Genomic DNA, 15805 nt, shown 5'->3' with positions numbered 1-15805 from the left:
AAACTCTATGAAAATGAAAAAGTGGAATCGTGGCTTAAAAAGTGGAATAGTGTGCTCCTCAGCTGTACCTGAGGATCTGGGCCAACAGCTATATCTGTGTTTAATGATTCTACCCACTATAAAACAAACAAACCAGAAAAACCTCTCTATCCCCACCAAAACACAAAACTCTGCGACCAATTGTCTGTGTGCTTGGTCATGGCATGTGTGGAAAGCGGATGTGCAACAGAAAACAGGCCAGGGGGAAATTCCCAAAGAATTCCTTCATGCTTATTGTATATATGTATTTAATGAAATAAAATACTGAGCAACAAGAAGAGCAAGAGGCATCCTGTAAGCATGAAGTGGAAGAAACTAGGATTGTTCATCCTTAAAGGCAGTGTCAAGACCTGATGTATCAGTACTCCCCAAAATGCAAATTGCATTTGATTTATTTTTAATAAATAATTAATCTTATTTTTCCCTTAAAGCCCCCTCTTATGTCTTTAGAATTTAAGTAGATTGGGACATAGACTTTGTTACTCTCTCTCTATAGCTACACCTATGCAATTCTGTTGTCCTCATTACGGTCATATGAGTGTAACTGAGAGCAAAATATGTCCCTCATGTTTGTCTGTCATATTTTACCTTTTCTGAAGCAAGCTGTACCTTTTCTACACATGCAATGCTATACATTATTACCTTTAACAACAAATAATATACTTACATTTGACTGGTGATGGGGCCCAAACCTCCCCCAAAGAATCCACGCCTTGCCCATAGAAGTTCAAAATAGGGTGGGGAGGTAATGGCTAACTATGATCATGATAGTGCTCCAGAAGGTCAGAGTTTAAATGTAGAATGAGCAGCTTGGATAGGCATGTAGTGAAAGGTACAATGTTTTCCAGTACAGATAGGCCAGGGGTGGCCAACCTGAGCCTGAGAAGGAGCCAGAATTTACCAATGTACATTGCCAAAGAGCCACAGTAATACGTCAGCAGCCCCCCATCAGCTCCCCCTTTCCCCCCCACTCCAAGCACCTCCTGCCCACTGGCAGCCCCGCTGATCAGCGATCAGCGCCTTCCCCTTCCTCCTCGGACCTCCAGATCAGCTGTTTCGTGGCATGCAGGAGGCTCTGGGGGGGGAAGGGGAAGGAGCGAGGGCAGACTCAGGGGAGGGGACGGGAAGGGATGGGGTGGGGGCAGGGCCTGTGGCAGAACCAGGGGCTGAGCAGTGAGCACCCCCTGGCACATTGGAAAGTTGGTGCCTGTAGCTCCAGCCCCGCAGTCGGTGCCTAAACAAGGAGCCGCATATTAATTTCTGAAGAGCCTCAAGTGGCTCCAGAGGCACAAGTTGGCCACCCCTGAGATAGGCTCTAGAGAATTCCCAGCACAAGCAGTTCTAAAAACTGGGAGACAAGCTGAAGACTATTAAAATAAAAAATCAGAAGCCAAAGAGAAAGTCGTTTGCTTTGCAGAAGGTAAGATGTGACTTTTGAACTTCAGAGTAGCAGAGAAAGGGAATCCTTGCTCTTTTCAGTTAGGCAAATTCATTTTATTTGTGTTTTTAGTCCTATGTACTATGTGATGTGGTTTTACCAATGTTGTTAAAGCTAATGTCACTAGTGGGCACAGCTTGTATATGCCAATATTAATATCTAGTATGACCAAGTCATACTAAAATCAGAGGGGTAGCTGTGTTAGTCTGTATCCACAAAAACAACGAGGAGTCCGGTGGCACCTTTAAGACTAACAGATTTATTTGGGCATAAGCTTTCGTGGGTAAAAACCCCACTTCTTCAGATCCAGCTTATGCCCAAAAAAATCTGTTAGTCTTTAAGGTGCCACCAGAGTCCTCGTTGTTCAAGTAGGGTCAGTAAATTATAGGGAGGAATGTTAAGAGAATACTTTCATGACAAACTGCTGCAAACTATAAAATATAAGCAAATAATAATACTTAGCTCTTACAGAAGGGATTGAACAGGGCACATTCTATTTTATTAATTTTTTAAAAACCCTCTAAGTTAAAAGATTATTATTTAGGGTTGCAAAGTCAAGAATTTTAAAGTTAGGAAATTCCAGATTTACCATTGACTGTTCAACCTTAATGATCCTAATGCACATGCCACAAGGGGAGAGACCATTTTTAATTAGATGATCACATGCTATTTTTTTCCACATGATGGGACCCCTGCCTTATTCAGTGCACAAGATGGATGCACAAGGGGTCAGAATGAAGGTTATGCAGGCAACAGTAAAATAGGCAAATCCTAACTTTTAACTTCTTGACTTTGCAATTAAATAAGGCCAGCACATACAGGTTACTCCACTGATTTACATCAGCTGAGTATCTAGCCCATAGATTCATGGATCCAGCTTCTGCTCTCTGTGTAAAAACCAGGAGTAAATATAATGCAATAAAATGTGTGAAAAAGAATGGCGATGAAACAAATATCAGACCTTCAGTGTTCAAGGTCAGGACTGCATGTTCTGGGGGGAGCAAAATCAAGGATGATCCAAGTTCAGGCACCACTTCTCAGAAAGAGACAGACAGATCTGGAGGAGCCCTAAAGATAAAGCTAACAGGTTTTTACAGATTATTGTTAGTATTATAGTAATGCCTGGAGGCCCCAACCAAAATCAGCACCCCATTGTTTAAGGCCGTGTAGAAACACCTAGTAAGAGACAGTCCTTGCTCCAAAGAGCTTCCTATCTAAATAGACAAGACAGCAAAAGATGGGAGAAAAGGAATTGTTGTATTCCCATTTTACTGAGCTGCAGAGAGATGATGTGACCTGCCCAAAATTCCATGGCAAGTCTGTGGCTGATCTGGGAATCCAACTCAGATTCCTCAAGTCCCAGTCAGGTCCTTACACACACAAGACCATCCTTTCCCCTGGTCTTATTTTTGAAATTTATCAAACAAATTCATCTCTGATGTCCCTTCATTAACTTCAGTTGGGCCTTGTATGTTAAAACTCCTAGGACTGCTGTTGGAGATAGGTATGTGTTGCCCTGCAATGGGTTTCATCTCAACACCTGGATGGAACCGCACTGGAGTCCATGGGGCTCTGCAGGAGTCTGCCTGCACAGAGCAGCTTTTAGAATCACAACCTAGGAGGGTGAGCGAGAGAGACAGTCAAATCATAAATAAATTTAGGACACTCATATGCACTGGGATTTTTATCATTATTCATTCTATAAATAGATAAAGTCCCAAATATTTCCATCTGCCTCTCAATCTAGCCATCATTACTTGGCTGGCTTCTTCTATGCATTCCAGCAGAGGTGGGATGCTTATAAGAAATCAAGTAGCTCTGGGTCAAGAAATGTTGATTTAAGAAAAGAGAGTGAAAATGACTGTGACTTTCTATCTGTTTTGAGCCACAAATCAGACAATCTGGCCTTAAAATTAGACTGGGTGTCTTTCTAGCAATGGTATTTACTAGTTCAAACAAAAGTTACGGACCTAATGCAGAAATTGTTGGTTAGGTTCTGTGGCCTGTGTTATGTAGGAAGTCAGACTAGATGATCATAGTAGGCCTTTCTGGCCTTAAAATCTATGAAAAATGGGCCTTTGTCACCCCCTTTTCTCCTAATTCAAGATCAGGCCTCTCTTTTAAAAATTGCACTACTGACGTTTTTCTCTTTTGGAACAAATTCATAATTCACATTGGACAATGCTCACTCCTGCAAACATTGCAAGGGCCCGATCCTCAGCAGGAATAAATCAGTGCAGCTCCTTGAAGTTGGTATGAACATGCACAATAGCTGCATTTATATAAACAGTTAATGGATAGAGCGCCAGTAGATGGCACTCAAGAATATGCAGCATAGTTCCTGGGTTTAATAAAACTTCTTGTTGTGCTCTGGAAATGGGTTCCTTTGTAGAGCTCTTCATGTCATCTCTTAGCACAACTCAGTGAACTTTGCTAATTTGCACCAGCTGAGGAGCTGGCCCCAAGAAAAAGGGTCTGATTCTCCATACTTTCAAATGGAATATTAAGGTTAGGAAATATTTGTAAACGTTTGGTAGCATTTACTGAGACTCTCACACCTTTCTTTAAAGCTGTTGGTTTTTTACCGTAACCCTTAGGCCCTGATTCTGCAGTTGTCTCTGTGCAGACAGATCCCTACACCCATGTGGAACCAATTGTAGGACTTGGAGCCTTAGCCTTTCTTCAGCCTTGTTTTAAACGTTTGTAAATTGCTTATTTTCTTAACTGCAAATATTTCATTTTTTAATGCTGGCATTATTTGTGATAATTCTTTAAGGTTAAGCCAATGAGAACAGTGACATGCACTGCTTACAAACATCAAGCCAAAGGTTTTATGTTAATTGTGATAAATATTTTCTCAAATACATGGGAAGCTGTTCAAATATATACCGATCTACACATTAAAGGGAGATTAAACTAACGGCTAGATTGAGCCTGTGCTCATTGCCTTCATTAGGGGGTGGTGCGTAACTCAGCCTCACAAATCTTTCACTTCTTCTGCCTGGCTCCCAGGGGATAATCATTCACACCACCTCTTTGCTAGGTATATATTATTGCACTTCCCTTCAGCTCCACTGGCCAACATATTGAGTGGAGAGAGCCCCTCCCCACCTGCTTGCTTGGGAGTGGGACTGGGCATGCAGCCCCAGCTATCATCTCACGCCTGAAATAAAGATGCATGGAGGCTGCCCAGGGGTATGACTCTACATGGCTGCATTAGGGCCTGGCACAATCGGGTCTTCATTAGGTGGCATCCAAATGCAACTCACTCACCAAACGTAAGGAGATGCAAGAAGAATCCTGAGCTCTTGTGAAACAGAACAAGCTGAACTTTGGAGATCCTATGATAATAATGTCCTGTCTTTAAAACCTTGCAAGGAACTCTGATAGAGATTATGCATATTTATACCCAAATAAGAGCACTTGAAGAGCTCTTTCTAACATTTGTGGGGCTGAAATATAGATTAGCAAATGGACTGAATAAAAGAAAAATTTAGAAGTAAAACTTCAAAGAGATTGTAAGAGACAACTCTACAAGGGCATAAGGTGACAAATTATCTTCAGTCTATGAATTTCTGACCCCTACTGCATATGCATAAATTAAAGGCGCTACTGAAAGTGACAAGACTGAAGCAAACCCAACCTCTATAAGGTATGTTCTCCATGTTCAGTGAACTCTGGTTGAAATTCCTCCCTATGCAGAGGAGCAACCCAATGCCTGAGGACATCTTACCTCCCAACAGAGGTGGGGTTTGCCAGCATGGAATGGATATTATTGCAAATCACTGCCGAAAGATTCGTTCACTCTTGCTGGTATTTCCCTTCTGGTTTGCCAGGGTATGACGTTGTGCTGCTTTTCTGGCGCCAAGCCAGGCCTCTTTGGTGTGGCCAACCCTGCACCCCAAATTCACACTGACTCAGTCTCCTACAGGTCAGATCTCTTTTTTCACTGAATTATTAGTGTGCATTAGCATTGATGGAAAAAACTGACCTGGGAATTTCTAAACTTCTGATCATTTCTGTCATTGAGGTTATTTTTTTTACTAGGCCATTCTTTACAGCTGTTGCTGCATATGCGGGGAACAAACTAGCAACTATAGGCCAAACTCTCCTCCCAGATGTGAATCCAAAATAAATCCAGTGAATGAAATCAGTGGGATTACTTTGGGTTTACAGCAATATAACTGATGGGAGAATCTGGCCCACGCGTCTTGTTTGGGGGCTTTCTTTCTATTCATTTCTTTGTGGCATATAGAGCCTAATCTCCATGGAACACAGCACGTAGATTCATTTCTGCTTGGCATGTAGATTCTAATCTCTCTGTAACACAGCATGTTTCAGACTTAAAATCTCTGTAAGTAGACAGCAAGGAGACTAATCTTCAAGACCACCTGATTGACAGCTACTTGCTCACAAACAGCTGTCAGGGTTTTATTTTTTTCTTTTGAAAATGAACCTGTGCAGCAGATATGGTCTTAAACTTATTGTGTTGTGAGTTGCAGTCAGAGGCATAAGCAGTTTCTGAGATATGGGTACCTGTGGCTAGGAAGTGGGGTTGGCTTCAGAGCCTGAGCCGCAACTTCAAAGTGCTGTCTATACAGGCATTTTTAGAGCACTACTGTGAGCCCTGCTTGCCCAAGTCTGTCAAACCGGCCTGGGAAGCTTGCTTTCACTTGCTCCAAAATGCGGTGTAGATATATCCCTTGGCTAGTGCCCTATGCTCTGGAGCATCCTTCCTGTCCTGGTTTGGTCACAATAGCCAAATAAGCAGACAGCCCTGTACAAATATGTGAGATGAGATGTGTGGGTTTTTTTTTTCTAAGCAAATATCTTTAAAATAATGCTTGCGATTTTATTCAAAATTTTAAAAAAAATCTGCTTTAGTCTAAGAACACACACAAAAAAAGGCACAATAAATACTGGAGCAAAGGAGGATTGGCTCTTTTTTCGTTTGGTGATTGGAGGGTTTTTTTTTTATTTACAAGTTTGGATGTGGGTAAAAATAGTGTTTGGAATGATGCCCTGGTGGCCCCCTTAATTATGCAGCCATCAATCCATCTCTGCGATGAATAGACTGTGCCTAGTCCTTAGTTAATGTGCCCGACTATCCAATTTGCACACCCCATACAGGGGTTGCTCACCATTGCCATCCCCGGGCACATCCAGGGTGGAAAAATACTACTGTACTGATTCAGCAGCATTTTATACATATTTGCACAGGTGTAAATGTCTGCATGGAGTACCAGGGTAGTGGAGAATCGAGCCCAGAGTGAAGACCTTACATTGCTGTGACTGAAAGCAGAACTTAATTCAGTTTGGTCAATTACTTCCTCTAGGTCAATCTATTTTTCAAGGTGTCAGAGTACACCAGGCCCAATCCAAGTTAGCTGCCTTTCATTACAGGAGTGGGACAAAGCAGCCAATACTAGTGACTCCGGCTAGAATTTATACTGTATTGCCTTATTTTGTCTGCAATGAACCTGGCACCCAAACCCAATCGAATCTAACGCTCAATCTCAATAAATGGAACCAAATTCTGCTTTTACTTTCACCAGAGCGAATCCTTGGTAACTCCATAGACTTTAATAGAGTGACTCTAAATTTACCCCAGTGCACCAGAGAGCAGAATGTGGACCAGAAACATTCAAACAGGGCACAGTGCTTATTTCTATTAGCCAATATATTATCTTGAAGAACTAAAACCCCAAAAAATCACCTCTCCAACTTCCGTGCAAAGATTCTGATTTCTTTCTCCCTTGCCCTGGATTTGCATGCGATTGTATAGCTCAGTACAGCATTAATGAGTGCATATGGGTTTTATTTAAGGCAAAGAAATCTAAAGGCAATAGTTCAGCCATTACTTACAAACACCTGCAAGGATAAGGTAAACTCTAGAGGAAAAAAACAACCATATTAGCTGTTCCTAACAGAAGCAGGAGTCAGAAGTCTTTCTTAGATGATAAACATGAGAAAAAAACGTGCACAGATAATTCACTCAACTAAGTGGTAGCAGTAGCATGCTGAAGAATAAAAGTGATTGGGGGGAGCTAGAATTTCAGCATGCAGGCATGGGTATCCATGTTGCCATAGCAACTTTGCAATGGAATAAAGTATTTTGCTCCTTTCTTTAGAAAGAGATGCTGTGCTACAAATAGGCACTTTACATTTTTTTTAAACAAATCTATAACAACCCCTTGAGTGTGCCACCGTGTCTTAATTTTCCTAATGCTGCAGAATCCGCAGTCATTATTTTATTACATTTTGAAAGGGCATTGTGGATTTTAAAAGGACACTGTGATACTTCTTTATTTTAAAGTCATTTTTAGCTGTTTCTCTTCCCCTCTCTATCATTTAGATTACCCTATTAAAAGCCTGAATTCCTACACATCTCTCAACTCTCCATCCCCTTATTAGTTTGTCCTTTGTTATTTGAGTGGCAGTGCTTTGGCAATCAGCATACACTGCACTAGATCTATGGCTGCCTTCCGGCTGAAGCGAAGAGTGTTTGTTTCCTTTTAGTTTTATGGAATGAGATTCTGATTCTAGTGTCAGACTAAGGCACTCCATTGACTTCAGAGTTGCTCCATTGTAAGTAGAGCTGGTTGGGAATTTTCTGACAAATCTTTTTATGTCAGAAAATGGCAATTTATTGAAACCAAAACTTTCCATGAGAATGTATCTGTTGTGATACAACTTTTGTTGGGAAAAAATGTTCAGGTCCAGGAGGGAGGGAGCAAATGACTCACCTGAGAATGGCCTAGTGGTTAAGGTGCTCACCTGGCATGAAGAAGACCTAGCTTCAAGTCCCTATTCAATTTGATCAAAAGCAGGAACTTGAACTTGGACCTTTCACATCCTGGATGAGTGCCTAACCAATGAGCTATGGAGTCAGTATCCTATTTCTTTTCTTTCTTTTTTGGGGGGTAAAAACCTTTAAAGATCTTGGTTTCATCCAAATGCAGACTGGAAAAAATGGTGGGGGTCTGGAATACCATTTTCTACCCATCTCTAATTTTAAGCCAGAGAAACATTTGGCCTCAGAGCTACTAAAGCAGTGGTCTCAAATGTATTTGACCATGCCCCCTCTTCTTTCTGTCTATAGTCGCTTATGTCCTCCCACAAGTGCATATACCATCACCCAGCTCTGAAGGCAGAGCAGAGAGCAGCAGCTGCTGGCCAGGCACCCAGCTCTGAAGCCAGCGCCACACCAGCAGCAGTGCAGAACTAAGGGTGGCAATGTGAAAAGTGATATTTGTCAATATCACTTTTCACAGCAGACTTAGCGCCCCATTGCCACCCTTACTTCTGCACTGCTGCTGCCACCTCCCAGTGAGGGACTTGGGGGCGGGGAAAGGAGAGACCAAGCCTGGGCTGCCTTTTGGTGAGGGTTTGAGGGGGCGAGGAAGGAGAACCCTGGGGTGGCGGGGCTCCGGCTGCTCCCTTTATCCCATCCCCTCCCCTCCCGGCTGTGCATGGCCCTTCTGCACGAGCCCCAGCCGCCCCAGGGCTGACAGCCAGAGCTATTTAAAAAAAAAAAAAAAAAGGCACACAGTTCACATCTCCCTCGACAGATTCCCGTGCCTCCCTTGGGAGGCCTGCCCCATAGTTGGAGAACCACTGTCCTAAAGGAACATCAGTCTAACTTGTACCTTGACCACATGCTCCCCAAGTCAAACCATGATTCTACTATCTTGCCATTGTAGTTCAGGAGTAAATCCACTGACGTCAGTAAGTTACACATGGATGTTAGAGGGGAATCAGAGCCATTGAATGCGAAGTCATAGCTGGAACTGGTTTGAAAGTTTTAACAAATAGGCACTTTACAAAATATTACCAAGTGACTTACATGCCTAAACCCCATCTTCAAAAGTGACTTAGGAAATGTTGACAATGGGACTGTGAGGTGCTTTTGGAAGTTTTACCCCAAAACTAAACATTTTAAAAACATGCTGCATTCTCACCTTCCCCGCACTAGCACTTTTGTGCTTAAGGCATACAAAGACTTTATTTTGACGAGATTTGTCTGGTAAGAGAAGCTTTGCTTCATTTATAGGATATCTGAATGACAGCCAGCCTGAAATGGTAAATTATAGAACACCGCTGGTTTTTAAATGTACTGTAGCAAAGCTTTTGTGTGCTCAGATACTACATTGATAGGGAAGCTATACATATCTAGCTATATCAGTCAGACCTTTGAAAGGGTAAGCAAAGCACCGCTCACTGACCCCTCCTGCTTTGTAGGAAACAGTATTGCGTACATGTGGAGACAGCTAGAAACTTGCTAATCCTGTTATAATACCTGCACCCTGTTACTACTGACCTGTCCTCCAGTGTGCTATATATGTCTTAATTAGACTTCACACTCCACAGGACAGGCACAATAGGCCTGATTCTAGTTTCACTTACATCAGTTTCACATTGGTGCAACTGCATTGACTTCATGTTATTCCTGGTTTAGACCAGTGAGAAATCAGACGTGGGTCTGCTGTATTCTCTGGGTGAGATCCTGGCTCCACTGAAGTTAATGAAAAAACGCCCACTGACTTCAATGGTGCCAGGATTTCACCCCATGTGTTTAAGTGCCACATGCACATATGGGACTATATAAATAAAGTTCTGCAGGACTTCGCTAGTTTCACTTTTTGTTGGAATGAGAAAACCACACTCTGAGACAAATGACATTTTTCTATATATTGGACCAATTTCGGTACTTTTACAATTCTGAACTGGTGTCAATCCAGAGGAATTCCACTTAAATCAATACTCTGATTACACTGCTGTAACTGAAAGGAGCCATGCAACAGTTCAAAATACAGGGCCAGATTCATTGGTATATTCTGCTACTTTGTGCTACTCTGGTGATGCAAAACAGCCACAAATCCAGTTTACCAGGCTGGCGCTAGCCAAGTTTGTCTTTGTTTTGTGACACCAGAGTATCACAGAGCTGCTGGAGCATATTGGTGAATTTGTCCGACAGTCCATTAAATCATGGAAACAAAGGACCAGATCCTCAGCTGGTGTAAATTGGTGTATCTCCAAGTAAGTCAAAAGAATAATGCCAGTTTGCACCAACTAAGGACCTAGCCTTTAAAGCTTTAAACTCCAAAAGTGCATTGCACTAGGACACCACAATGTATATTGGATGCACTTCAGCTAGACAAATAAGCAAGGCTTTATTGCTTTATAGATTCAGCTGAACTGTTTGAAATGTAGGAAGACTCTGAGTGCTAAATTCTTAGCCCATTTTAACAGGGAGATTAGCTTTTATTTTTCTTTTGAATAAATCACCGGACTTTATTTGGAAATGACTGCTGTTAACAGCATAGCCAATCCTTTTGGGTGCACTAAAGACTTTTCACTTTAAACTAGATAAGCTTAATTGGATAGTTTAAAAATCTTGGCTGGAAAAAGAGGTTGTGAGGGGGCAGGGGGTGGAAAGCCTTTCAGATTGCAAAGCACATTGATGACAACTCCGTGCCTTTGTTTCCATTGCTCAGACACTAACACTGCCATGAAGAGGCTGTGCGCCGGCGACTTGCATACAAATGCCCTACTTTCTCTTAGCTGGATGTCTCTATCCAGCACTGTTGCAATGTCGTGTTATGCACCTTGCTTTAGGTGCAGTGATGCACCCAAAAGGTGATTTAGGATTTTTTTTGGTGAACTAGATTTCCCTCTTGCCACAAGTTGATTAGCATGTAATGTATCAGATCTCTTAGCATAAAGCCACTCTTCCAGCCCTCTCTCCCTGCCAGCCAGTCCTTACCTGCCACGAGGAGAAAAAGGATGCTGGGCTGAGTAACTGAGGGTTAGTGGGGTGTCTGCCTCCCATCAATTCGTCGGTGCAGACATCGCAGCCTTTGGCATCTCGCCAGTCCCAGTAAGGGATGGTGAAGTTCTCATCTCCTGTGATCTTCTGGATCTCGTGTTCCCACAGCAGCAAGAACAGCCGATGCCAAGGTAGAAAACCTGGGGCTTCATGGGCAAAATCAATATCCCTCCATACGCTTGACCCACCTAGCAAGGTGTCATGAGAGACGTAGTAATGCATCCATACGAAGAGGTCGTAAACGTTGATGTTCCTGAACATGGGGGTCGAGCCATTGTTCATCTGAGCATAGGTGCCACTGGCGATGACGTAGTCCTGGCTAGGGGTGTGCTTTGCCAAGTTGAGGTAGGCAAGGAACTTATTCTTCTCTCTGATACTAAGCTGGAAGATGCTTCTTCTCATGAGCATCCTCCTATTGGCACAGTTGGGCCCTGAGAAGCCAAACCTGCACTCCCCGCAGTTGAATCCCATAAAGTTGCTGTTGCATTGGCATGTCCTGTTATAAAACACAGCAGGCCAGTCCTCTCTGTCGTCCACCCCTGTGAAGGGGAACTGCGGCCCGAGTGGGGCACGGGACAGAAGGATCTCCTGGCAGGAGCCCCTGCCAGAGAGTTCCCCACAAGGGGACCTGTCCCCAGCCCACAGTGGGCAACATTCCTTCCTCAGCAGGCTCTCTGAAGATGCACAGGCTCGGGGGAACTGCCCGGATGAAGGCTGTAGAATCCCCAGCAGGAAACCCAGGGCCAAGAGACACATCCTCACACAACAGCAGGCAACCTTCAGTGCTGTGGCTCAGTGCATGAATAGATCTAACCCCTGCCACAGCCCTGCATATGAAAGAAATTTTTCCCCTCCAGTGGGAAAGTTTCACTCCTGCCTTTTTTTTTTTTAAACCGTGCACCCTTCAATCTCCTTCGCCATCTACTACACGTACACACAATTCTCTGTTAATCTGATTATCACATGTTCTGGGTGAAATCCAAGTGACTTATTTTCCCCTGGCCCTTTAGCGTTCAACATACACAGACTTATTATAAGCAGTTATCTTCTGCCTGTCACATGACCCTTTTCCTCTGGCAACTGTAGACCAAGTAAAACTTGGATACAGAAATAGTGACAGCCGTTTTAATTCCTTGTTTGCTTATGTGCATTAGAATAATGATTTGGTTTAAAAAAAATAGACAAAGTCTGTTGAATTAAATAAGCATAGCAAATCTCTGGATTAAAATAAACTTTATTAATTTTATTTTGAATCTATCCCCCTCAGTCTGAGACTCATAAAATGACCCTATTAAAATGAGGCCAAAGAGAGTGTGAAAGTAGGATCCAGTGCAGAATTAAGGATTTGGTTTTGGTGACGTGTTCAGACTGAAAACACTTCTCTTCCTCCTAGCCTGGTTCACTGCAGAATAACTTCACAGCATCCCTTCTCTGACAGAAGGTTCCATTATAAACTTTTAGGGGCAGGTCCTCATCCAATAGCTATATTGAGATCACTGCAGCTATGACAGTTAACACCAGCCCAGGACATGCTTCCTGGCTTCCTCCATTAGTAAAACTTTGTAGTAGGGAAATTACAGGGAGAAAATTGCAGGGGAGAGAGTCAACCTGGAACAGCGCTGCAGCCATCCATCCCCTGATCTGGAAAAGGGACCATGATTTCCCCTGGGAGGGAGTTTGCAGACACTGGATCTACATGTTGTAACTGATGTTACATTGGCTGTGTTCCAGACTATCCACAACCCCTTTCTTCTTCTCCGCTGGCCTAAGCAGAGCCTAGCTGTGCTGCACGCAGAGTGTGGGAGTGCCCCTCTATGCCTGCTTTGCAGCAGCACTGCAGTCATTCCACAGTGTGTGGATGGGGGGAGCCTTCCACTGCCCCTAAGTTGCTGGGTGAATTGCACATTTAGAAATTTCCCTCCGTCTTGTCTTTTGTGAAACTGGGGTTTCTGTTATTGAGGGACATTTTTTTAAAAGCAGGGGGATGGGATTACCACTGACTGAGGATTGCTGAGAGTTTCCTTGTGGCTGGAGCATCAGCCAGGCAAGGGGAGGGAGAGCTTGGCTGGGAAATGTTGCCTTTTGCTGGAATCAGCAGGTCATCACATGATCCTGCTGAGGAGCACGAGGTGCCTTAATCCTGTTGCCGTCTATGCTCCAGCAATGCAGACAGATTATCACAGGGTCTCCTTGGGCTCGGGGCCTGCGGTTGGGGTTGCTTTTTTAATTGCTTCTAGCCCCACTGACGTTGATCGTGCTCTCTCCGTTATTCATCTCTTTCCTTTCTCGTGCTAGGCTTGTTGTACATTGCATGACAGAACTCCCACCCATTTAGTTTTCGGTGTCCGGATGCTTAGGAAACACGTGCAATTCCATGTCTTTAACTAGCTCTGCTAGGTTCGCTGGTGTAGAGCCAGATAATTGAGAAGAGACAGAAAGCCAGGCAGGAGAGGGGCTGGGGAAGGCTCTGGGTGGACGTTTCACATTGAAGCGCAGAGAGGTGCGCGCACACACACACGTGTGTGTGTGTGTACACATGCTTACTTTAGGGATAATGCTATTTTTCGTATTCTAATGGAGTTCCTTGTTCAATGGTCAGAAAAAAGGTGAATCTGAGGCTTTACCACTGTCCCCTGACACCACGTTTCTGAAACAGCTGATTTGCAGGAGACTCCATGGCGCAGAGTTTAGGCCCCAATGGGACAAGTTATAAACTTGTCTCTCTCCCCAACAGAAGCTGATCCAATAAAATATATTACCTCGCCTACCTTATCTCACATTGAATCAATGGCAGGATCAGGACTAGAAGGCGGATTTCTGGTCCCATGCTGTAACCTCTAAGCCATGCCACCCCTATAGCTGTCATATGTTGCTCTCTGAATTAATGATGTGAGCCATACTGTTAAAAATCAAATTGCACAATCAAAATACAGAACTATAGAGATTGCACAAGAAGTCACAGTGATGTGCAGAAATAGCTCTTGATTCCCACTGATTTTCAAATCCGTCCAGTGTGCTTTCAGCCATTCTACTTCCTTTAAGGGAGAAAATGAAAATATATTTCTCATTCGGAAAAGGTCAGTGAAAATAATTTCAGCTCCAAACTGCTGACATTGCAGTAGTTCTTTTCTTGGTTTCATGTTTCTAGTAAAATTACTATATGTTCTTAAAGCCTTTTAACCTGTGTGTCACTGTGCTGATGTGATCTCTTAAAATCATCTTTTAAAAAGGTTTTTAGGCAATTCTGTGCCTTAAAGTTTTAATTGTCTCCTTGGGAGCTAAATAAATCAATCTGGGATAGTGAAAGGGGGCTGGGAATCACTCTTGCAGTTGCAAAGGGTTTTCTCACTGATAATATTTCAGCATAATGTTGGATAAAGGGATGTCAGAAGAACTCAAATGACTTAGAGAAAGTTAGTGCAGACCAAGTACAGTAGAAAGAAGAATCACGTGGGAAAAGAGTTGAAGATGTGGCATAAGTAAAAGGAATTCTTAGGCAATGTCTACACTACACAGCTTTTAGCAACATGGATGTGTTGCCACAGCTGTGCTGCTAAAAGTTGCACAGTGTAGCCACTGTTTGTCGACGCTCCTGTCGACAAAAAGCTTCCACCCCCAACGAGCGGCGTCCGCGTTGTCGCAGGAGAGCGCTCCTGCTGACAATGTGCTGTTCACACTGGCACTTGTCACAGCAAAACTTTTGTCTTTCGGGGGGAAGGGGTTAACACCTCTGAAAGACACAAGTTTTGTCGTTCAGTTGCCAGTGTAGACATAGCCTTAGGAAGGAGCAAAAGGAAGAGGGAAAGAGTGGGAAGGACAGCATGAGATAACATAAATAGGTCCAAATTGTGCTGTCTGTTGCACAGGTGCTACTCCCTATTGGCTAGATTCTGTACCCTTACTCAGTTTTGGAGGACTCATAGATGGTCCCTTCTGGCCTTATAGTCTGACCTCCTGCACATCGCAGGCCACGGAACCTTGCCCACCCACTCCTGTAATAATCTCTGGCTGAGTTACTGAAGTCCTCAAATTATGATTTAAAGACTTCAAGTTAGAGACTCCACCATTCATACTAATTTAAACATGCAAGTGACCTGTGCCGAGGAAACTGCAGAGGAAATGAAAAAAACCCAGGGTCTCTGCCAGTTTGACTCAAGGGAAAATTCTTTCCCAACTCCAAATATGGCGATCAGTTAGAGCCTGAGCATGTGGGCAAGACCCACCAGCCAGACACCTGGGAAAGATTTCTCTGTAGTAACTCAGAGTCCTCCCCATCTAGCGTCCCATTACTGGCCAGCGGAGATACTGGCTGCTAGCAGTCGCAGATCAGCTATATGCCATTGTAGGCAATCTCATCATATCATCCCCTCCATAAACTTATCAAGCTCAGTCTTGAAGCCAGTTAGGTTTATTGCTCTCACTGCTCCTCTTGGTAGGCTGCTCCAGAACTTCACTCTTCTGATGGTTAGAAACCTTTGTCTAATTTCAAGTATAAATTT

General features: G+C 43.4%; 1 protein-coding gene across 1 annotated transcript in view; it reads right to left on the bottom strand.

Annotated features, from left to right (window-relative positions):
- Nucleotides 1-12075, bottom strand: part of TYR (tyrosinase) — a 64848-nt gene extending 52773 nt beyond the window's left edge. Inside the window, exon 1 of the mRNA XM_026651659.1 lies at nucleotides 11244-12075. Coding sequence (XP_026507444.1) covers nucleotides 11244-12062 — 819 coding nt within the window. The 5' untranslated portion in view covers nucleotides 12063-12075. The remainder of the gene's footprint in view (nucleotides 1-11243) is intronic.
- Between the last annotated feature and the right edge of the window lie 3730 nt (nucleotides 12076-15805).

The sequence above is a fragment of the Terrapene carolina genome, unplaced genomic scaffold, assembly GCF_002925995.2.
Source record: "Terrapene carolina triunguis isolate 2854851 unplaced genomic scaffold, T_m_triunguis-2.0 Scaffold97, whole genome shotgun sequence".
Taxonomy (NCBI): domain Eukaryota; kingdom Metazoa; phylum Chordata; order Testudines; family Emydidae; genus Terrapene; species Terrapene triunguis.
This window is presented reverse-complemented; position numbering and strand designations above follow the sequence as displayed.